Source organism: Ahaetulla prasina, chromosome 3, assembly GCF_028640845.1.
Source record: "Ahaetulla prasina isolate Xishuangbanna chromosome 3, ASM2864084v1, whole genome shotgun sequence".
NCBI classification, from domain to species: Eukaryota; Metazoa; Chordata; class Lepidosauria; order Squamata; family Colubridae; genus Ahaetulla; species Ahaetulla prasina.
In genome coordinates, this window is record NC_080541.1 from 145,319,107 (window position 1) to 145,344,912 (window position 25,806).

Genomic DNA, 25,806 nt, shown 5'->3' on the forward strand with positions numbered 1-25,806 from the left:
GCTATCAAAAAAAGTTCAATATTTTAATTCTGAAAGATTTTGCTCATTGGGTATTACAGAAATGTGATTTGAATATGACAGATTATTGTCCTTGATAACTTCTATAATACATAAAATAGTCATTAAGAACGCAACATAAAATATCTAAATTCCATAAAAGTTATGAACATGAACAATTCTAATATCTATCTGTTGTACACATATATATTTCGATGCATTTTAAATTATGTAGCAGTGCCACATTGCTCAGTTGTATTAGAACCTTGATACCAATAGATCATTTTAAATAAACTTAAAATTCTGTGATGAAAATCATTTTGAGCTATTTATCCTATGCCTGTTTCAATATCAATCATTGTGCCAGACCACAGCATTTTAATAGGTTTATAAAGATTTTTCAAGAAGAATTGTACATATTTAAGAGAATCCATCAGGGCATAATTTTTCCTATTAATCACATTAGGACTAAAAGGAGACACAAGTGAAGGCTTAACAGATATTACTTATTATAAGTAATAATATTATAATTCTGTTAATATTATAACAGAAATGCAGCATTCAGATCAGTGATGGGATTCACATTTTTTACTACCAGTTCTGTGGGCGTGGCATGGCGGGTGTGGTATTGCTTGATGGGTGTGGCTTGGTGAGCCTGGCAGGGGAAGAATACTGTAAAATCTCCATTCCCACCCCATTCCAGGGGAAGGATACTGTAAAATCTCCATTCCCTCCCCACTCTGGGGGAAGGTTACTGCAAAATCCCCATTTCCTCCCGATCAGCTGGGACTTGGGAGACAGAGAGTAGATGGGGGTGGGGCCAGTAGACGTGGTATTTACCAGTTCTCTGAACTACTCAAAATTTCCGCTACCAGTTCTCCAGAACTGGTCAGAACCTGTTGAATATCACCTCTGATCCAGATCACTGGAATATTGTGTTCAGTTTCAGGCAAAGAGGACTGTTGGAGACACTGCACAAGAAAGTGGGAAGAGTCAAATGGGGAATTAATCTGGAAACCCTACATGGGCACAAGAGGGTGAAGTCTCATACCCCTCAAACGCCATTGAAATTTATCTAATCTTACCCAGATACAATCTATCAGTCTAAGAAGATTCCTGCATAGGCTTGAGCAATAAAACAGCTTAACTGAACTGACTGTTCATGTGTGGAACTGACTGTTTGTGTCTGACAGGGACAAAGAGAATTTGAAGCATGCTTAGAGCAAAGCTATCAAAATGATATAGAGGACAGAAACCAAGTTCTATGAGAAGCAGTTGAAGCAGCAATAGCAATAGCACTTAGACTTATATACTGCCTCATAGAGCTTTACAGCCCTCTCTAACAAGTTTACAGTGTCAGCATATTGCCACCAACAATCTGGCTCCTCATTTTACCAACCTCAGAAGGATGGAAGGCTGAGTCAACCTTGACCACATCAGGATCAAAACTCCTGGCTGTGGGCAGTGTTAGCCTGCAATACTGCATTCTAACTATTGCGCCATCATGGCTCCTAAAGTAATACTGGCACATCTCCCCATCTAGTCTATTTTTAGCTTATTTAGGGAATTTCTCAATTTATCACTTTACTGCACAGTTATGTTGTTTCCAGGATTTGAATCAAGTAGCCAAGAAGTACAGTGAAAAGTTCTGAAGTCACTTATGCCACTATTTCCGTATCCGGGACTGAAGTCTTCTGGACTGAAAATTTGAATTAGATCTTTATGACTTCTCCCAAGTAATCAAAACTGGCTCTTAAGTTTACTCAATCTTTGCTTAAAATAATACTGGCACATCTCCCCATTCAGTCTATTTTTGGTTTATTAATGAAATTTCTCAATTGATCAAATTAGTTTACAATTATGTTGTTTCTTGGATGTGAATCATGACAATAGAATATGCATATGCACATTATAGCCACAATAATGGAAAAATGATGAAATGTAATATCACAATGCAAATCCCACCCTTCTGTATCCAGATGTTAGTATATAAGGAGTAAGATTGTGTCAAGGGATCATGTTGCACCTTTTGCTACTTAACTCCCCTCCCCACCTGCCCTCCCACATATATCTAAGAGATTTTGTATGAGTAAATAGATAGAATCTAGGAGCTTGGCAAATGGAGAAGTAAAAGAGCAACCTATCCTAAAGTAGAAAAGGTCAAGACTGGCATATTGAAAAATGAAAGCAGCAAGCTATATGCATTCTGAATGTGCATCAGTATACCACATGTATGTCCTACTTGACAGGAAGCAGACAACAGCAGAACAGCATTCAAGGGACTCTCTAGATTAGTAATCTTAGCTTGTATAGAATAATGTGAACATTCTGGGGATAAATTAGGTTTTTGTTGAATTTGTATCACACTGACCAATATATAGCAAAACTGACTAGGACTGTTCTTTTTAATAGCAGGGAATGATGCATGTAGTTCAAACACTTCTAAGCTTGTAACTTTATCTATACTTTCTTTATCATACTATGAAAACAGTATGTGAAAGCCTTGACTAACCAAAACTAACCAAAACTGATGGTATGGGTCAATATTTATGGGCTCATCTGGTGATAGCTGTGATATGTGAAAAACTGAGACATGGAATGCAGTGTAATATCATAGTTGCCCTGCAGTAACTTCCCTGTGCACGGTCACTCATGCCCTTGTTACATCCCGCCTGGACTACTGCAACGCTCTCTACATGGGGCTCCCCTTGAAGGGCACCCGGAGGCTTCAACTGGTCCAGAATGCGGCTGCGCCGGTGATAGAGGGAGCGCCTCGTGGCTCCCATGTGACACCCCTCTGCACAGTTTGCACTGGCTCCCGGTGGTCTTCCAGGTCCAATTCAAGGTGCTTGTTATCACCTTTAAAGCGCTCCATGGCTTAGGACCGGGGTATCTACGGGACCGCCTACTGCCACCAGTAGCCTCACACTGACCAGTGCGTTCTCACAGAGAGGGCCTCCTTCGGATACCGTCAGCCAAACAATGTCGGCTGGCAACCTCCAGGGGAAGGGCCTTCTCTGTGGGGGCCCCTGCCCTCTGGAACAAGCTGCCTCCGGGGCTTCGTCAACTCCCCGATCTCCGGACCTTTCACCATGAGCTGAAGACGTTGTTTCAACGTGCAGGACTAGCTTAAACATAGTTTTAAATTGGGGTTTTTAAATTGGGGTTTTTAAACGTGGTTTTTAATTGTATTTAAAAAATTTTAGGCTATATATTGAATTAGTTTTTTATATTGTTTTTTAATCTGTATCGTATGTATTTTGATTTTACCGGCTGTGAACCGTCCTGAGTCCTTCGGGAGAAGGGCGGTATACAAATTTTTTATTATTATTATTATTATTATTATTATTATTATTATTATTATTATTATTATGGCAGCCAATAAATGTTTGTTTTTTTATTTGCTTCTTTTTAATAATACAAATAGGAATAGCAATAGTACTTAGACTTATATACTGCTTCATAGTGCTTTGCAGCCCTCTCTAAGTGATTTACAGAATCAGCATATTGCCCCCAACAATCTAGGACTGCATTTTATTAACTTCAGAAGAATGGAAGGCTGAGTGAACCTTGCGCCAATGAGAATCCAACTACTAACATTCGGCAGAATTAGCCTGCAATACTGCATTCTAACCACTTCGCCACTATGACTCATTAAAGTAAAGATCAGGAAATGAAATTAAAGAATAAAAAAACAAATGTGTATCTGTGAAACTAAGAAAGAGGAAGGAGCTAATGGATGTGAATGAAACTGTTCTGATCCTGTAGAATGGAATGGAATGGAATGGAATGGAATGGAATGGAATGGAATGGAATGGAATGGAATGGAAGAATGCATGCAGAGAAAATTTAATTATGTAAGAATGAACTAAAACGTACATAATAAGATATTAAATAGTATCATCTAATTATAGATGTGTATAAAAGCAGAAACATAAAGGTTGGGGACAGCCAGATGTTATATTCTCATGAATGTGAGAATGACAGAACGAGATATGAATTCTGAAAAAATCAGTGCAACATTCTACGTGTAAGTTAACTAGCAGAAAACAGTATGCTGCTAGAAGACTTGAATAAATGGGTTGGAATGAGATGAGAGAGTACACAATATTTTTGGTTTATTATGAATTAGAGAGTTATGAAGAATATAAGAATGACAAGGTATTCTAGTTGTGGGCAGAAGTGGATTTTGGAAAAATGGGTATGAACAATAAGGAAGGAAATGGGAAAAAAAGAGATTGAAAGTAGAATGGCTGAAGAATAGTACTATATAAGTAGAATAAAAATGTATTAGAATTTAGATTAATTAAACAGATTGAGTGGAAAAAGATCTAAGGAAATATGATGTGGAAGTTGCCTGAAACAAACTAAATGCCAAAGGAGGAGGAGGAGTTATGCCAAAAGGAAGTAGGAATGGTGATGCTTGGTGAATGATGAAATAAAAGAAGCTAAGGATGAGGATAAATGAATATCAAAGTATGATTGGTATGTATTTATTTTAACATACACACATACAAAAAAGTATGTATTTATTTTAAAGACTTGTACTTGTCCATCTTTCAACTAAACAATGGGCAACTCACAACTATTATATAAAACCAAACATCATACTAAAAATAAAAGCAAAAGAAAGACTAAAAATAACCTGCACCACAACCAAACTTCCTTGATGCCGCCAAAACAGCAATTCAATTCCAACTGTACTCTATCCCAGTCCCTGAGGAAAGAGACAAATTTTACAGCATTCCAGTTTAAAAAGGTAGGAGGGTCTCTCTCTCTCCCTCTCCCTCCCTCCCTCTTTGTGTGAGAGAGAAAGAGAAGGAGAAAAAGAAAGAGTTTGTGGTCAAAAATTATTAATATTAAAAGTTGCAAATAAAAGATAGAAATTGTTTTGAAAGGGGGTGAGGAAGCTTAAAGTAGGGCTTCCAGGAGATGCATGGAATGAAAAATAAAAATGATGAAAAGATGTGAGATCAAAGTAAAGTAACATAAAGCTGAAAGGAGTATTTAGAGATTTTTACAGGAATGATGGTGATGCCAGAGTGAAATTGAAACTTGAAGAGCATCCGGAGACTCCAGCTAGTCCAGAATGCAGCTGCGCGGGTTATTGAGGGAGCCGTTCGGAGCTCCCAAGTAACACTATCCTGTGCAGACTGCACTGGCTGCCTGTTGTCTTCCGGGTGCGCTTCAAGGTGTTAGTTACTACCTTTAAAGCGCTCCATGGCTTAGGACCAGGATACCTACGGGACCGTCTACTGCCAACGTCTATCTCCCAACGACAGGTGCGCTCTCACAGAGAAGGGCTCCTCAGGGTGCCGTCAGCCAAGCAATGTCGGCTGGCGGCCCCCAGGGGGAGGGCCTTCTCTGTGGGGGCTCCTACCCTATGGAACGAGCTTCCCCCTGGACTCAGACAAATACCTGACCTTAGGACCTTCCGCCGCGAACTCAAAACCTACTTATTTCGCCTTGCTGGACTCGCTTAAATTTTATATTATTAAATTGATTTATGGGTTTTTTAAATTTTTTAGTAAATTTTAGTGGGAATATTTTTATCTATAAGTAGCCAAATTAAATAGGTTTTTTAAGGGTTGTTTTTAATTTTGTACTGTTGTTTTCTTTCTGTATTTTACTTGTGGCTGTACACCGCCCTGAATCCTTTGGGAGAAGGGCGGTCTATAAATAAAAATATTATTATTATTATTATTATTAAACACTTTTGCCATGAATGTACATGTACTTTTGCATGCAGATGTGAATGACTGAGAACCTAAATAATTTGCAGGGAATTACATAATGCAATAAGGGCTATAGTTCTGAAAATTAATGTGTCGAAGATCAAAGTAGCTGTGTTTGGTAGTAAGAATGGAGAGAACGACAATAAGTAATGCATGGTAAAAAAGAAAGGATAAAGATGAATTTGTATGCCTTTCTAAAATGTTTATTAAAAATACAAAAACAGAAAAACTGTAAACCCTGACAAAGATGGTAGAAAGGTATGAATAGAGTATGGACTTTTGCAAAGAATGAGTGTTAGTCATAATAAGTGAAAACAGCTGTGCAAATGAGTGCAAAATAGGCGCTTCTGCCTATTACGTTACATGATAGTGACAGCTGATATAACATCATAAAAGTAAGTTGAATACTGTAAGAATTGGGTACTTGAGCAGGGGATAATAAAACAAGAAGACATCGGGTTAAGAATGAATATGTATTGAATGACTGCATACTGAATAGAAAAATGCACGACCAGTATGAAAAACCTTTAAGGAGGTGGTACAGCAGCACAGAAGGAATGAATAGAGATTGGAATGAAAGCAATTATATGAAGAAGGAAGGAAGGAATTGAGAGGAAGGGGAAGACCAAAAATGAGTTTTGATGGAGCTGAAGAAATCCTTGTAAAATGTGGAAAGGTGAGAAGTTTAAAGAATAAAAGAAAATGTATAGAGAGGCACATGGGATTGTTTAGCTGATCTCATCCTTGAATTTACTTCGTTACTATTGTTGATTCCTTTCTGTGCTTGAAAAAAAGTCGCTTATTCCAAAAAATGAATAGTGTAATGGGTTTGTGAGTAGCGTACTATATAATAACAAACTTGTAAGTGACCAAAGTTTAAACATAGACCAGTAATTATTATAGGAATTATTGAGTCTGTCATTTGCACCTCTATAACTGTCTGGTTCGGTTCTGCAACCCAACAAGAAAAACACAGACTTCAGAGGATAATTAGAACTGCAGAAAAAATAATTGCTACCAACTTGCCTTCCATTGAGGACCTGTATACTGCACGAATCAAGAAGAGGGCCGTGAAAATATTTGCAGATCCCTCGCATCCTGGACATAAACTGTTTCAACTCCTACCCTCAAAACGACGCTATAGAGCACTGCACACCAGAACAACTAGACACAAGAACAGTTTTTTCCCGAAGGCCATCACTCTGCTAAACAAATAATTCCCTCAACACTGTCAGACTATTTACTGAATCTGCAGTAATTAATTTAATTTAATTAATTTAATTAATCGTTTCATAGTTCCCATCACCAATCTCTTTCCACTTATGACTGTATGACTATAACTTGTTGCTGGCAATCCTTATGATTTATATTGATATATTATCATCAATTGTGTTGTAAATGTTGTACCTTGATGAACGTATCTTTTCTTTTATGTACACTGAGAGCATATGCACCAAGACAAATTCCTTGTGTGTCCAATCACACTTGGCCAATAAAATTCTATTCTATTCTATTCTAAGGCCAATTTCAATATCATAGCATGTTGTTTATAATTGAATGAAAAATTAATTTCATAAAGCATGCAAGTTTTAATATAAAATTGAAGCTCCCAAAATTCAACCTTATTTAAATGAGAGGGTTATATTTAGTTCTAATATTATGAAAATTCCTTGCTATACCTGGTTTTTTTATGTTCAGATCAATGCTGTAGTTTGACTATAAATCTTTTCAGCACATATATTTTATTATTAAATCAGTACTAGCTGCATGTTTCTTGGAAACAAAGTTAAAAATTGTAATTATTACCATCAAAGATGTTCACGATTTGGGGCTAGAAAAGTCATTTTCAAATATTCCATGCCTGACAATCAGGTAACTAAAACTTTGGATTTTTCAAATAGTGGTATCATCCTGCCTTTTTAAAAAATGCCTTAGCATCCTATTGAGTCTTTTCTTTCTTACAAGTGAGACATTTTAATACCTCTGATTTTCCATTTGAAGTATTACATTTTGAATCCAGACTATGGTAGCTGAACTTTAGTTTAGTAACTGAAATAATGATGAAAATGAAAAAAAAAAATCAATGTTAACTAGCTTGGTGTAGATCCAATATACATTTAACTTTATACTTGTAAATCTATCCTGAAACTTATATGTGGGGCTGAGAACCTGAATAAATGATATTTTTATAAACGTTGTACAGTGCTTACTTCAGAAGATAAAACTAGTTTCTTAATTGCTAGTAACTCTCTGCTTTGTGTTCTATATGAAGAAAAGAAATCTTATCTCATCTGTTTTAATTAGGTTCCAAAAGAAAAGAACTACTGAAAAATCTCATGCAAAGTAAAGAAGGAAAAATAGAACTACCTAAATACATTTTACTTACTTCTGTAGCAAATTGCTGCAGTCCGCCAATATTAATTGGTCCATCCTCAGTGGCATATAAATTGCATCCTCCCACACAAAGATCAGAAGTTGGACACACCATCCCACATGATAGTCCAAGTGGATTGTCAGAAAAGATTGTTTTGGCAGCTCCATAGTAATTCTGCACAAACAGAGGGGGAAAACCATTGCAATCTCATATTAGAGGAAATATAGAATGTTAGACAAGCTGCTTGCATTATTTTATTTGTATAACATGTGCTGTCTCCATAATTATTTTTACAATAATATATGATTTCATACAAAAACACACACACACATTACCTATCCTTACAGATTTTTAAATCCACTCTCAATCATGTCATCTTTTAAAAACTGAAATTTTCTTATTAGCTGAAATGGATTTTATGCTTCTTAAAAAATCCATTTTATGCTGGATTTTTGCTATCTATTCATAGCAAAATTATCTCTATGTAGAAATAATACTGAATCTCTGAAACTATCTAAAATGGCACCCTACAATCCTAAATCAATTAGCTAGATAAAATTGCAAGATAATACAGTTTTGCTCATAAAGTTAATCTCATCTGAAAGATCTACCAAGACACTTCCTCTCATTATTACTGATCACATATCCGTAAGCTTCACTACTGACCTTTGGCAAAGTAGACTTATTAATGTATAAAACAGACACATAATGTTGGTACATTACCAAAGATTCAGTCAGATCAGCTGTTGGAGAGACTAAGGGCAGCTTCATGCTGGTTTGCCTCACACCAAACACCTCACCATCTAATAAGTGTTGTATTTTCTTTTGCATCAACAACTGAGTGTTGCATCTTCCAACATATTATTTACAATATCTGAAAAGATATAGTGAGGAATTCCACTCACCCCCCCCCCCAAATCTGCAGTCTGAAACGAAAGACGTGCCAAATATTGCTCTTATTAGAGCAGTCTTTTCCACAGTATATTGGACAGTATATTGTACTACACGAAACCTGAGAAATTATTTAAGAAATAGAGAGTCAGTTTGTCTGGTGGTTAAGGCACTAGCCTAGAAACCAGGAGACTGTAAATTGTAGTCCCACTTTAGGTGTGAAAGCCCCTGACTTTCTCTCAGGCCAGCCTACCTCACTCAGCTGTATTGTGGGGGGGAAGAGGAGGAGAAAGAAATATTATGTATGCTTGCTGCCTTGAGTTACTTATAAAAGTAATAAAGGCAGAATAGGAGTTGGAGAAGCATGAGGTCAATTAATTTCTGTTCATTCATCAAACTTTCTCCCTTGTTTTGGATTTTATTTTTCTGTTTGTTGCTGATCTTTATAGGAGAAGCAACTTAATACATTGAGCCAGAAAACTAGATACATGAATTTAAAAATGTAAGAGGAAAAATGCAAGAGAAGAATTGAAGAGCTACTTCAAATGCTTAGCCTACCCACCTATTTCTGCAACCTCCATGCTTCATGGTTTAAGAGACCTTCTGACAATAGTTTGGTTTGGTTGACTATTAGATGCTACATACACTAAACCTTACAAAACTCTAATCAAGCATGAGGGCTAAAGCCTTCCATTTTCTACTTGAGTCTGCCATTTCCCTTACAATCATTAAGCTCTGTTAAAAAAACCTATAAGGCTCTTGTCCTTTGGGCAATCAAAATTTTAACAGCAAAATATTAAGTAATAACCACTGCTTCACACTTTCATTTAATCCCCAAATACTTGCTTAATTTTTTATTTCGCTTTGACAAGTGTCCCAAAGGTGCTTTTTCAAAAGGCAACTGGATTTTCTTTATTTCTCCTTGAAGACGTGTCGCTTCTCATCCAAGAAGCCTCTCCATTTCTGAAGAAGTTAGAACTTTGTGAAGGAAAAACAAAGTCCAGTTGCCTTTTGGAAAAAGCTCCTTTGGGACAGCCATGACCTGGATGACTGAGAATCTCTATAGACTTTGACAAGTGGCAGCAGTAGCCTTGTAGGAGATGACCAGGCTGAGTCCGAAGGAGGGTTCAAACACATCATAAGTCAAGAGTCCCTGTGCACCTGCAAGAGATCTAAGTCCGACCCATTTGAATGCCTCTCTTATCTCCTGCTCATTTTCCTTAATGGATAGTTGGTCAGATTCTTGTAGGGGCCTTAAGCTTGCAATAAATCTTTGTACTCATATGAACTGCCTGAATCTCCTGATTTCCCCAGTGTTTGTCAAGCCCTAGATCAGTGGTTCTCAACCTTTATAGTGCTGCGACCCCTTTAATACAATTCCCCATGATGTGGCGACCCCCAACCGTAAAATTATTTTCGTTTTGAATTTATCGCGCCTGAAGCCGTATTGGCTAGTGATCTGAACTGCTTGCAATTGTCTTGAGGACGGAGGCATTAAAGCCGAGACTCCTCCCCTATTAAGTTTATCGCGCCTGAAGCCAGATTAGGCTAGCGATTGGGAGTGATTGCAGTTGGCTTGAGAGGGAGACATCAGAGCAAAGATTTCTCTCTTTTTTAATTCATTGCGCCTGAAGCCAAATTCGGCTAGCGATTTGAAGAGCCTGCAACTGGCTTGTGAAGCCATTGGAGCACGATTCTTCAACTCGCAAGTATACTTTCCATATTTCCGATGGTCTTAGGTGACCCCTGGCAAATCGTCATTCGACCCCCAAAGGGGTCCCGACCCACAGGTTGAGAACCACTGCCCTAGATCCTTTCTTCAGTTTTTCCCTCCTACAGCAGCTTCAACAGGAAGATCCTGGCTTCAGTCAGAAGTTTAATCAGATTAAAAGCCAGAAGAGTCTGGTTTAAAAATCATGAACAAGACAAAAAAACAAACTGGGCTGAAAAATACGAAAAATAGTCTTGCTATCATAGAAACAACCAGATAAATTAGAAGTGGAAGCTTGCATGAAAACATATGAGATAACAAATCTTGTAATAAGGCCAGCTAGATGCTGTATGACTGGTGCAATGAATGAGTATCATATGTTTGAAGAAAACATTTTGAGTTCAGTAAAAAATCAATATTCCAAATTTATGGAAGAAAATAACTGGTTATCTATGATTATTTGAAGCAGCTGTACTCACAGCTGGTCAACTTCTGGAGACAAAGAAAGAGCCAGAAATATACATGCAGTCTTCTCCATTTTTATACTTCATGGATACATTCTATTCAATTGTCCACTCTCTCTTATGACAAATAGAAAATTGGAAGAAATTATTAAGCAGCTTTGACAAAATATTTGTTGAAAAGATTAATTTTAAAATATGTGAAGCAATAAGTTGCTTTCAAAGCTTTGGGCACAACGATAAAAAAAGAAACAGATGGAGAGTGGGCTGGACTTGTTCCATTATTCTTGCAAACTGCCTTACATTAACATTCCTAGCTAATCTAGATGGTAACCATCAAGTTACATATTGTCATTTTAAAGGAAGCAATGCATGAAAATATAACTCAATTCATTTATCAGAATGTTAGAGTCTTTTAGTACATGATGAAAGTTGAAATATCAAACCAGATGTCTTTTACACTAAAGCTGAAATTTAAAAAGGTATTTACTTATAAATGCCAAATCAGCACATGCAAATGTGGAGTCATTTTAATGCATTGATAGAATGCTCTCTGCAACCTATTCAACAGGTGCTTATTTTTTCCCGTTAAAACCAATTAATTATATAACAGTTAAAAGACAAATTTTCACATACTAATCTACTTGTGTGGCGTCTTCATTAGAATTCTTCCATTATGTAAATTCAAATGTTGAATGTTTTCCTCTGTTACTGGGTTATTATTGTGATTAAATTTATGCCAAGATGCATTATTCATTGCATTTAAACCTATTATGTACAGTTTACATGGACTATGTAACCACTGGAAAGTATGCATCACGAGCTACCATTTTATTAAAGAATAACATAGCAAATAAATTAAAGAAGAATACAGCAAGTGAATTCTGAACTGCATTGTGACTGGTATGTTTTAGCACTTTTAAATTATTTCAAAGATCACGAAAACAATGAAAGATATTAATATTATTTAAAAGGCAAAATCTAAACAACACTATAAGAATTAACCAGTTGTCTTTATGCCTGTGAACCAAATCTTCCTTGGTGTTTTTTTGCTAGCTTGTGTCTTATTGTCTTATGCAACTGCATAAGTTGCATTACTTCCTTATTGTCTTATGCAACTGGACATATAAGCATATAAATAGGACTAATGAGACCAACAATTCAATCGGACTCATTCCACAGAAAGGCGCCTGCTATGGACCCCATCTGCCAAAGAATTCTGGTGGCTGGGATCAAGGAGAAAAGCCTCTTACTCTGTGGCCCCCGTCCTATGGAACACTCTACCACTGGAGGTGAGAACTGCTCCCACCCTTTTGGCCTTCTGGATAAGTATAAAAACATGGTTTTGCCAGTTGGCCTGGGGCCCTGCCAGGGACACCCAACAGAGATGATTGATGAGGTAAGAAGATCTCATCCCAGTGCCATCCATTTTTATATAGTTTTTTTTTAATGAATTGTTTTTATGGTATAGTTATCTTTTTTACTTTTTTGGTAAGCCACCCAGAGTCTCCTTGCCAGGGAGACAAGCAGCATATAAATTTAATGAGTAAATAAATATGCATATGTGCGAGAGAAAGAGAATGCCAGTAGTTCTAATGTGTTTGCTTAAAAGAGGGGAGACCCAGATTCTAGTCCTTCCATAGACTTAAAGTGGAGTGAATTTGGACTACTCATTCTATCTGAGCTCTACAGTGGGAAGTTGAAAAGCAATCTATTTACTCAAAAAGGCTGAGCGACAAAGAATTGAGGCCTTTGAACTCTGGTGCTGGAGAAGATTCCTGCAAGTCCTTTGGACTGCAAGGCGATCAAACTGGTAGTCCTAGAGGAGATCAACCCTGACTGCTCTTTAGAAGGCCAGATCCTGAAGGTGAAACTCAAATACTTTGGCCACCTAATGAGAAGGAAGGACTCACTGGAGAAGAGCCTAATGCTGGGAAAGATTAAGGGCAAAAGAAGAAGGGGACGGCAGAGAATGAAGTGGCTGGATGGAGTCACTGAAGCAGTAGGTGTGAGCTTAAATGGACTCCAGAGGATGATAGTGGACAGAAAGGCCTGGAGGAACGTTATCCATGGGGTTGTGATCGGTCGGACTCAACTTCGCAATTAACAGCAACAATAACAAGACAAGATGGAGCGACAACCAGCTTCCTACCCAGCCACTCTTTTCTTTCTCAATTTTAATTTCTTTTGCTTTGCTTTCTGTTAACGGCTATGAAATTGTGAACTCTTGTGAAAGACCAAGCAAGACATATTCTTATTTATTAAGAATTCAGTCAGCTGGCTTAGTGCAGGAATCACAGCCCTCTCAATACGGGCCAGGTCCTCCTAAGAAGATTTAACTGAAGTAAGCAGCAGGATTCCAAGCCTGTGCCTGCGAGATAGGACCAAAAATGAATTACAGTTATTCAAACAGGTCCACTTCTTACCATTATTCATGAATGAAAAGAGCCTTAGATATTAGAATGCTTTGTAAAAAAATTTAATTTAACAGATGTCTGTTCATGCTTTGTTTACAAAATGCCTTCTGTTGGGCAATTCCACAGCAAAACATGCATCTAAGTGGACAGGATGTTTCGCGCTTCCCTTTATCAAAATGTCAATAACTCCTGCATTGGTAACCAAGAGAATAGAAGCCAGTCTTAAACAGACATCAATAATTGGTAGCAGACAGAGGCAGATCTTTGCATGTATCAGTTGGAAGCATTACATAATATGCATGTAAATGAGAATGTTTTTACTTGGAAAAACCTATTAAAAGATGTTGGATCAATAACTGTTAGACCAGAAGAAATTACATTTTCTATCAGGAAATGCTCCTACCATTTAGATTTTCCTCTGGTTCCGGCACATATTATGTTTGCACCCAGCAGAGATTTTTTGAGCGGTAGTTTTTTTCCCCAAATACATAATGCAATCTCCCCCAATATAATGCCTTCTAGACTTCATTACTAAAGTTGTGTTCTACATAATTAGGATAGAAGGAATGCCTATCATTATCCATCAATGACCCCAAAGCAGTCTTTCCATAAAAGTAAATCCATCTAATTTTAATGAAACTTTCCTTCTAAGACAGTATACATGAACACAATAAGAGAAGGAGCTGGAAATAAAAGTCTTAGAAATAGCCCCCGATTCTATTCTCCATCCCTACTTTCTACTGCAAACAAAGGAGCATATTTTTATCCCTTCCTCACACATGCTTGCAAGTATTGGCTTAATCCAGGAAAGATGAAAGATTTAATCCACATAAAGATCAAAGATTTAATCACCAAAAAATGCTCAAAATTGTTGTCCTGGCAAAGTGGACCTTCTCTAAGAAGGTCCAGACAACCCTGAATAAAGTGTTCTGATATTAAGCAGCGTCCTATTTTGGAGCACCCAGTTGCTCAGGTGTTTTTTTTTTTTTCCACATTACCCTTTTTAGACTTTGAAGGAGCCTTTATTAATTAAACCGCACGGTTCATAAAACTATAACCTGAGTTAACAAATAGCAGGCTGATTTCTACAGGTTGTCATTAAAGATGGAAGAACAGTGAATGATATCCAAACCTAAGATTATGTTCTACTCATTAACAAGTCAATATATACAATTTGGGTTCCACTTGATAAAAAGCATCCACAAAAGAAACCTAAAACAAGATGGATCAATGACATTAGCAAGTATTGTGGGCCCATTTGGCAAAAGAAAGCTCAGGACCTTATTGGTTGGAAACATGCTTGAAGAGGCCGTCACCCTGCAGTAGATAGACAATGGCTAAGATGATGATGATCATCTTAATTTTAAATTTTAAATGGGCCTCTGGTGGCGCAACAGGCTAATGCAGCCTATTATTAACAGCAACTGCTTGCAATATTGCAGGTTCAAGTCCCACCAGGCCCAAGGTTGACTCAGCCTTCCATCCTTTATAAGGTAGGTAAAATGAGGACCCAGATTGTTGGGGGGCAATAAGTTGACTTTGTATATAGTATACAAATGGATGAAGACTATTGCTTAACACAATGTAAGCCGCCCTGAGTCTTCGGAGAAGGGCGGGATATAAATGCAAAAATAATAATAATAATAATAATTCATAAAGAACCTTGGCTAGTTTCTAACCAATAAACTGTGATCCCAGATATAAACATCAAATTAAACTACCTCTGTCTTTTTTACCATTTAAAGAGAGAAGCAAAGAAGCAATGAACCATGCTGGCTTCAATTACAGTCTAATAAACTAGAATGTGCAGCTCATTGTTTGCAAAGATGGCTTAATATTGATAGGCACAATATTCAAACACAAATGTCACTGTATTCAATGCAGCTTTCTTTGAAGTTGGAAGGCAAGACTATGGACTGGTAATACAATATCATATATGCTATGAACAGTGATGGGAAGAACTGTGTTTTGGCTTCTATAACTTTCCAATCTGTAGAAGCACAGATTTGTTCTGTTACAGTAATATATCTCTTTTTAAAAACATCTGACAAAGTCTGCATAATGTGTTGGGAATGAAAAAGAAACAATGCATTTTACCTATATTTGCATTTAACATCAAGTACACTTTATATGTACTTGAATTATAGATACATGCTTTCCAATGCATTTTAATCATGCAGCTAGATTGAATCGGACCAAACTATTTTAACGTGCAAACCAAATTAATTCTGCACCATTATTACTAAAAACCTCCACTGAATTTAGCTAAAGTCGCTTGCAGATAACTAGGTATGGGAATCACTGCAGGCAGGGCAGATCACTTCAGTACTGCTGACAAGAAAACTACCTGGAAATGGCTATCTGAAGGCTAGAGCAAGGCGCCAAAGACCAGACCAGACTGCTATAATAATAATAATGTACAAGTGCCAATCATTTCTGTGGTTTTAGTCCCTTAGGATCTAAAGATCTAAAAAAGACACATAGGATTTGAATTTGGGGACTGACATTCAAGGAAGCTGAATCCAGTTTTCAGTAGCCATTTTCTTCATTAAAGCTTTTGCTAGTACCTTATCAGAGTTTTACTATATTCTTAAATCTCTGCCCCGCCAGCATTTTAGTTCCATTACTGGCCTGTATAAAGTCTGACATGTTGAAATGTTTGGACAGATTCTGGTGTCAGATAATGAGCCTAGACCAGAAAGCACTCTTCTAGTGACCAGAGAACAATGCTAAGCACTCACAAGTAGATTTGGAGAAAATGACACATGCTACCCTAAACTTCAAGGGAAGTTGTTTTAGAATGGGAGAGCCTGAACCAAAATACAATACAATAAAATACAACAGCCAAAACTGAATATTTTAGGTAGACAAGAATTTAAGGCAGGAATAAGATACATTAAATTAGACAATTACATACTTTAAGAAATGAGATTATGGTGCTTAATAATTCTATTGAACAGTTAGTATACCAATAAAACTAATACAATCCACATGGTGTAGAAAAATATTTTAAAACAAAAAAATGTTAAAAGTGCAGGAAAAGGAAAAAGAAGGAAAAGGGGGGAGGAAACAGAAAGGAAAAAAAGAAATGTTCTGTTTTCTTGATCTCAAGAATAGTTAAAGATGGACAATGTTCTAGAATAATAAAGAAATTGATCCTAATGAAGAAAGAATTATACCAGATCATGAACTATAAGATTATTTGCATGACAACAAATGTAAGATAGTTAACGCTATGGTTTTCCAGTGATAATGTAAACTTGTGCAAGCTGGATGATGAGAAAGAGTGAACAACAAAAGATAGATACTGTTGAATTATGGATTATAATAATAATAATAGTACTGCATCAAATAAAAACTACTCTCTCAAGGCAATGACTTGAAAGCAGACATTCGCTTACTTCAACCATAAATTGCAATTAGATTACACACTGGAAGAAATGACCATGGTTGAGGCAACTAGAAGATAAGGTAATGGATGGAGAGGATGGATGGACTAAAAAGAAATGCAAGATTATACTTGGAACAAGTCCAACAAGTCCATGGTTGGGGACAACTTGAGGTGACAAGCATTTGTCTTTGAGGACGCCAGGAGACTACATTAACCTAACAAATTAATTAACTAATCAGAGCTAGGAAGATGATGAGTGCTTTATGAGCCGTAGTGGTGCAATATTTAGAATCCGGTACTGCAGGCTACTTCTGCTGACTGCCAGCTGCCAGCAATTTGGCAGTTCAAATCTCACCGGCTCAAAGTTGACTCAGTCTTCTATCCTTCTGAGGTCGGTAAAACGAGGACCCAGATTGTTGGGGGCGATATACTGATTCTGTAAACTGCTTAGAGAGAGCTGTAAAGCACTGTGAAGCAGTGTATAAGTCTTAAGTGCTATTGCTATTGCTATTAAATTAGGAAGTTAAAAATAATGAGTTTTTAAACCTTACTTTAGATAGCATGCTGCTAATAGCATGCTTCCTGACAATAGAGGAAGAGGTAGAACAAATGAACGGAGACTATGACAGGCTATCAATATGTATTTTATTTTAGCCATTGATCTTTATATCACATCATTTGACTTGCGTCATCAAAACAGTGCTATAGTTTTACACAGCTAAAGAAAAAGAACCGTATGCTGGTTCTTGTAATATCATTTAGTCTTTGTCATCTAGAATGCAAGATATTCTTTCATTGAAGCAGTGTCACAGAGACAGTCTATTCTACATAATTACACTATGGCAACCGAAACCAGCTGTCAGCCATCCTAGTACATTAAGTACTGATAGACATCTTAAGAAAAGTCAGTATTTCAAATACATTAACAACATCCTTACTTTTCTCTTGAATGCATTTGTACTTAGTGACCTGGAAAAAGATCAAGATGAGCAGGGAGGGGGAAAAAAACCTCAATAAAACTCAACTTAAAAAAAAAAAAAAATCCCATGCCTCAGAAATCCGACTAGAAAGGTTAATTAAAATGCATATTTCTATGTAATTATAACTCAGTGCATAGGAGCTGTAAGTTTTTTTCTTTTTTTTAAAAAAAAATCAGTTCTTCATGTTAATGATTCCATGTATCATTTTGCTTCTGAACTCTGGCAGGTGATTTTTGGCAACAATTTTTAGTGGCATGTAGGTGACATCTACCCTGCCTCTAAAATTAAAGACATTTTCTTGAAGCCCCACTTATTAAAATTAAATGTAGCAGTTTTAAATGGCATGCATGAGCGCGCATGGCTTGTGCAAATGAGTACAGACTTTCACACACAGTCTCCAATTTGCATGCACAATTTGAGCTGTCATTTTGAGAACAGGCCCTCTTGTGTCTAACGTCTATGTTTCATTACATTTTAAATCTTAAATGATAGAATTAAACACAAAACAGAGGGGAGGGGAAGATGGAAGGAAGCGCTGTAATAAATAAAAAGAGAGACAAAGAGAGCATGAAAGTAGGGAATGAAATGAAAAGTTAGCATTAACAGGGAGCCACAGTAGCATTTTTCAACCTGATGCCTCAGATTTTTTGGGGGGGATTACAAGTCCCACCTTCCTCAGCCACAGAGTTAGTAGCTGCCCCAGTTAACCACTGGTGGGAACTGCAATCTGAGAGATTCTGAAATGGGAATCAGATAAATAACAGTGGTGGATAGGTGAAGGAAACAAACAATAATGGAAGTTGCAGGAAGTGAAAGAAAAAATATATAAAGAAAATTAAAATCTATCCATTCAAGAGTAATGAACCAAACACAACCTACTAAAATGTGCAGATTTTTAGGTCTGACAGAAATCTTTTCATGACAGATGTTAAGCAAAAAACAAACAAACAAACAAAAAAGATAGGAGAGAAAGAAGCGTATAAGATTGAAAGAACTAAGTATAAAGTTTCCACCTGTCTTGAACTGATAAACAAGAAACATTTGTCAGACTTTATGCCAAAATTACCATATACTTATTATGGGTAAGGGACAAATTAAATAACACCCTAAGTGTATTTTCCATAAAGAACTCTGTCAATTTATTGTTCTCTTCTGCTTAGTCCATCTTATCTTCTTTCATCCTAATTAACGTTCAGAGTTTGTCACATGTTTATTTATAATGTTTAATTGAGGCGCCCAAATCTATCCAGCATTGACACAAAGTGCAAATTATGTCAGTGTCTTGACTACACCAGCTTCACAGCAAAAGTCCAATGACAATTTCATTTCTCACAAATTATTTACTTTAAGTGTTAGTTATATAACATATAGATTTTATAAAAGACTGGAAAGCCATAAGTTCTTTTTGCTGAAATCAGGAAAAAATGATTTGCTGATTTAAAAATGTTGAATATGGGACAAAAGAGAATGTAGCATAATTTTAAAGATGGAGAAAGGTTCCTAAATTGGTTTGTAACTGCTCTAAAGATCTGTAGTTGTTGTTTTAATTATCTTTTTCTTTTTTAATCTTTGTGGTCCTTTACCCTTTTATCTTTTTTCAAGGTATCTTCATATATTTTCATGTTTATATTTTACATATAAATATATTTAATAAGCATATTAATAAAAAATTTAGACAGATAGATATGTAGTATAACTAGAGACAGAATACAAACTACATGTTGGACTGCAGAGACATCTTTCTTAGAGGAAAATATACCTGGAAATACATGTGATTAATCCCACAAAAAGTACTTAATTTTTTAATTAAGCTTGAAAGTTTTATTTCAAATAAATGTTATTTTTTATTTTATTTTAGTAAGGATGTCATACGTCTACAAATCATGCCAGCTCTACAATACACATGAACATGAATTTTAGTCTACAGCAAAACAAGTAGAAATAATTGTAATCTATTATGTTTGTAATGCTACCTTTGTTCAGCTAACTAATTTAGTTAATTTTGATTATCATTATTATTATTGAGTCTGTCATCTGCACCTCTAAAACTGTCTGGTTTGGTTCCGCAACCCAACAAGACAGACACAGACTTCAGATAATTAGAACTGCAGAAAAAACAATTGCTACCAACCCGCCTTCCATTGAGGACCTGTATACTGCATGAGTAAAAAAGAGGGCTGTGAAAATATTTACACATCCTGGACATAAACCATTTCAAATCCTACCCTCAAAATTATGCTATAGAGGACTGCACACCAGAACAACTAGACACAACAACAGTTTCTTTCCGAATGCCATCACTCTGCTAAACAAATAATTCCCTCCATACTGTCAAACTATTGACTAAATCTGCACTACTATTAATCTTCTCATCGTTCCCATCACCCATCTCCTTCCACTTATGACTTTATATCTGTAAACTTTGTTGCTTATATCCTTACAATTTATATTGATATTTTTTCCTGATTGCTTATTTGTATCCTATGACTATCATTAAGTGTTGCACCTTAGAATTCTTGATGAATGTATCTTTTCTTTTATGTACACTGAGAGCATATGCACCAAGACAAATTCCTTGTGTGTCCAATCACACTTGGCCAATAAAAAATTCTATTCTATTTTATTCTATGAACTGCAAAATCCAGAGAGAGCAGGTTGCTTAAATTTACTATTTGGGAATTTGTGAGATGATTCTTTCATATCCACACGTTTGAACAGACATAGTTTCAGGTTGAGTGGATTTATTACAAAAGAGATTACATGTTGCACTATAGTCTAAGGGGACAAGGAAGAGCACTGCCTAATTATTATCTCATCTAACCATTATTTGTTACTTTTAAATTGTAAAAGAATAACCACGATGAATGATGTATATGGACATAAAGGCTTGCAAAACCCTGAAAAAGAAACGTAACTGGCCATCCATGGGAAAATTCATTTAATACAAATAAAATGCCATGGATTGTGGTTCACTCAGGTTCACCATTTTCAAAATAGATGAAAACTTTGCAAATGAGTAACCCAGAAAATATTTTTTAAAGAAATATCAAAATAGGACAGCTAGATAGTTTATTTTACCAATGGCAAGAAAGATCCTTCTTTTGATATAATCTGCTTTTCAGGTGGAATCCAATATTGTTTTTCTTCTGGCAGAAATGTTTCTCAGTAGAAGCAAGATGATTTCCCTTCCTACTCTCTCTGCAGCCTCTCATATTCTCTCTGCAACCAATTTCGGGGAAATGCAGGATCTGCAAAACTCTATTTATGCTTCCACCTTTCTTCTTTCCTTTTTCCCCATGTCCAGAAACCTCAGAATTCAAATTTCATTGGAAAGCAAGAATATCATCATCATCTTCCGGAAACTTAATGATAGATAAGGACAGCTATTATGAACATTGGCAGAAAGAAAATAAGAGAGAGAAAAAGAGGGAGGGAAGGAGGGAGGGAGGGAGGAGAGGAAGAGAGAGAGAGAGAGAATATTTGAAGACAGTTGAGAGTCTGTAAGAGTTAAAACTGTTGTATATTAATAATAGTGTAATAGCAATAGTAATATACTACTAGTAGAAATAGTTCAATGTAGCATAGAGGTACATATAATAGTATATACTGTAGTTTAATAATAGTAGTATGTGGGCTTCTATTTGTTTCAGCAAGTTAAGAAAGAGTCTTTTAAAAAAAACACACACACATCAATGGCAACTGAATATCAGGATTGATGCACCCTTAGATATGATAATATTAGCCTCTGGCATGTTAAGGGCAAGTCCTATTAATACAAATGAGAAATAAACAAGAAGATGCCATGCATTCTTTCATGTGTTTTTCCTTCTTTTACAACAGAGCAAACATTTGCTTTTTAACAAGATTTGTCTTGGTGAAAGCATGAATAAATTATGATCCCTTCAAGCTTCTCAGAAAAATCTTTTATACCCATCTGATCTTTAGTAGCAAATGATCTGTACTGGGGCAAACTCTATGTTTGTTGTCTTTCTCTTCTCCGTGGCTTGCCCGCCGCCCAAAGCACCAGGCACAGGATGAGGCGTCTAAAGGTATGTTTCATCTGTTGAGATGGAGTTCAACTGTGTGAACTTGATTATGCAGACACTCCCCCGCCCTCCGCACTTCCCCCCCCCCCTCAGAAAGACACACCAATGGAGTCTTCACCCTTTAGGAGGTAGAGATGTAATTCTCTTTCATGAAAAGGAATGAAAGTAAGTTTTGGCGTGGCCTGTACAGAATCGCACTAATTTACAATAGAGTGGCATCTTTTTCTCAAAGAGTTTCGAGGCATGAATCACAGAGACTGGCAATTCAATTACCCTCTCCACTTAGAAAAGTATTCTCCCCTTTCTTGCCAAGTTGAAATCTACAGGAAATGCAATGTAGAAGAGACTACATTGTGCACGCCCGGCAAATATCTGAAACGCCTCAGGCTTTAGAGAACAAGAATCCCTGACCTTTTATGATTGCTACAGTAGTTTTCCAGCAAAACACACTCCATACAATAAAGCTCTTAAATACCTGACAAAAGAATGCATTTGCTATATATTCTGGCAAAAGAAGAAGGGGAAAGAAAAGTGTTATAATGAAAGCCGCTTAAATGAATACCTGAGAGTTCTACCGACTCTTTATTATTTCACGGGAGACCCTGTTTAGGAAGAAATGATAAAGCCGACAACATGGAGTAGGAATCTGAGCACTGTACTTTCTCATACCTCCCACATCCACATCCGTTTTTTTAAAACCATGAGTGTGTTCTTAGCACGTGGACAGTTAATACATATAGGGCAGGGGTGTCCAAACTACGGCCCGCGGGCCAACTGCGGCCCGCGGGTCAGTTTTTATTGGCCCGCAGCAAATTCTCGGTGGACAGTGGGGTGCGGCCCCCGTCCTGGCCCCCAAGGAAGCCGCCGCTCGCCCGGTTGCAGATGCGGAGTGGCTCCGCTGAGGCGATCCCCGCCCACCCGGGGCTGCGGGCCGGCCATTCCGCCACTGGGCAGTAGGGGGCGCCCAGGACGCCAATGGCTCCAGCCCGGCCCACCAGACAGAGGAAGAGGCGGGCGGGCGGCGACGCCCATCGTCCCCACGCGGGGCTGCAGCCCCGGAAGCCAGGCGGGCGAGGCGCTCTGCTTCCCAGCCCCGCGCGGGATCCTCTCCGGGCGCGGCGCTCTGCTCAGGGGGCGCTTACTTGTCGCGGATGATGGTCTGCAGCTCCCGGATCTGGTCGTTCATGGGCAGGAGTTTGAGCTGGGCCGCCGCCGATCCCGGCCAGTCGTGACGCGTCGCCGTCGCCGACGTGGCCGTGGCCTCCTCGGCACCCCCGTCGCCCGCACAGCAGCCGTTCCCGCCAGCGCAGCAGCATCGGCTGCCGTCGGCGCTGCTGCTGCTGCTGTCCGGGCTCAGGCTGTCACCGCTGCCCGGGCCGGGGTCGGCGAAGCGCAGCTGCCGAGGCCCGCCCTCGCCGCTCGCCGGCATCCCGGCCTCTGCCCCCGCCGGGCCCACCACGCGCCGGTCGCGGCAAGGCATCGCCTCCATGCGCCGCCGAAGCAGCCGCCGCGGCGCCCCGCCACACGCTCCGCTTTACCTCAGCCGCGGGCCCGTGTGCCGGCCCGTGACGCGGCCGAGCTCGCCCGCTCCCATTGGCCGCCGCGCCTGCCGCTCCGCGCCGCCACTCGGCGTTCGGAGGAGGGGCCGGTGCCCGCCCACTCTCGCCCCCTAGTTAGCCCCGTCCCTTTCTGGCCTGGGTGGGAGCCGCGTGGCACACCTGAGTGGCTGCGAGGAAGCGGTGCGGGCCTCGCCTGGGCCTCCCCGGAGTCCCTCCATTGGCTGCTGTGTCTCCCTCAGTGGGAAGAGAGTTCGCGACGGACGGCGGAAAATCCCCAGTAAATACATGCTGGTTGCCAAAAGCTTGACTTTTGATGTAACTGGGGATGCTGCGAAGGTCATAAATGCAAAGACTGGTGGTAAGTCACTTTTTTCAGTGCTGTTGTATTGGTCGCTAAATGAGTGGTTGCAAGCCGAGGATTACTGGTAGCCGCTGTCAGTATTTAGGTCTCTATGTATTTAGGTTTCTATGCCCATAGCCACATCCACTCAGTCACATGAGGAGTTAGCCACGCCCACCAGTCACATGACCACCAAGCCACACCCCAAAATAAGCCACGCCCACAGAACTGGTACAAAAATTTTTACCCCCGTGGCCCGGGCCTTTGCTTATTTTTCTGTATTTGGCCCTCACTCAAAAAACTTTGGACACCCCTGATATAGGGGATGAACCATGGTATCTCCCGCCCCATCTATGTTATTGCTTTTTCTCCAAGTTCTGAAGTCTGCTACTCACTCAGGATGTGAGCGGGAACAAAGGCTGCTAGTTAATATTTCCATGGTATTTATACTAATAAAAATTATACATAGGCATATAAATTAAACAAACAAACAAATAAATAAGTGATAAGCAAAACAGCTTGTGTACCTAACAGTTGGTTCTTGTTCTGCAACCCAACAAGACAGACACAGACTTCAGAGGATAATTAGAACTGCAGAAAAAATAATTGCTACCAACCTGCTTTCCATTGAGGACCTGTATACTGCACAAATCAAGAAGAGGGCTGTGAAAATATTTACAGATTCCTCACATCCAATATCCCATCACCAATCTTTTTCCACTTATGACTGTATGACTGTAACTTTGTTGCTGGCAATCCTTATGATTTATATTGATATATTGACCATCAATTGTGTTGGAAATGTTGTACCTTGATGAAGGTATCTTTTCTTTTATGTACACTGAGACCATATGCACCAAGACAAATTCCTTGTGTGTCCAATCACACTTGGCCAATAAAAAATCCTATTCTATTCTATTCTATTCTATTCTATTCTATTCTATTCTAAACTGTTTCAACACCTACCCTCAAAACGATGCTATAGAGCACTGCACACTAGTACAACTAGACACAAGAACAGTGTTTTCCCGAACGCCATCACTCTGTTAAACAAATAATTCCCTCAACACTGTCAAACTAGTTACTAAGTCTGCATTACTATTAATCTTCTCATCGTTCCCATCACCCATCTCCTTCCATTTATGACTGTATGACTGTAATTTTGTTGCTGGTAATCTTTATGATTTATATTGATATTGATTGTTTCCTGATTGCTTATTTGTACCCTATGATTATCATTAAGTGTTGTATCATTAAGTGTTAAATTTGTACCCTATGATCATCATTAAGTGTTATAAGTGCTGTACCTTGATGAAGGTATCTTTTCTTTTATGTACACTGAGAGCATATGCACCAAAGACAAATTCCTTGTGTGTCCAATCACACTTGGCCAATAAAAATTCTATTCTATTCTATTCTATTCTATTCTATTCCATTCCATTCTATTCTATTCCATTCTATTCTATTCTATTCTATTCTAACAGACTAACGGCATCATTATTGCAAAAGCTCCCTCCAGATGTGTTATAGTCCCAAGTTAAAATGTACTATATACCAGAAAACAAGGACTCTGGGGAATGTACTCATAAATCAAAAACCATTAATATTAAAATTTAAGGCACTTTCTCATTTTCCAAAGTAAAGGCAATACATTATATAGCCTCCTGTATTGTGCTGTGTTAAAATTGAGTCTCTGTGAAGCAACGGTAGAATTCTTTGAATATACAACTCTACAACTCCCCTGTTTGACATAAATCATAGAGATACATTCTCTCGGTCCCCACCCTTCTCTCAGTTGATTGAACTGATATGTTAAAATTTCATATATATATTTTTGAAATAAATCATATTGTCAATCTCCTAAAATAGCAGGAACTGATTTGGTACAATATTCTTGAATATAT

The 25,806-nt window shown here is 38.2% G+C and overlaps 1 protein-coding gene across 2 annotated transcripts in view; it reads right to left on the bottom strand.

The window, feature by feature from the left end:
• Positions 1-25,806, bottom strand: part of DPYD (dihydropyrimidine dehydrogenase) — a 684,632-nt gene that overhangs the window by 477,194 nt on the left and 181,632 nt on the right. For both annotated transcript variants that reach the window (XM_058176033.1, XM_058176032.1), the window contains one exon: positions 8,119-8,280. In XM_058176033.1, coding sequence (XP_058032016.1) covers positions 8,119-8,280 — 162 coding nt within the window. The remainder of the gene's footprint in view (positions 1-8,118; positions 8,281-25,806) is intronic.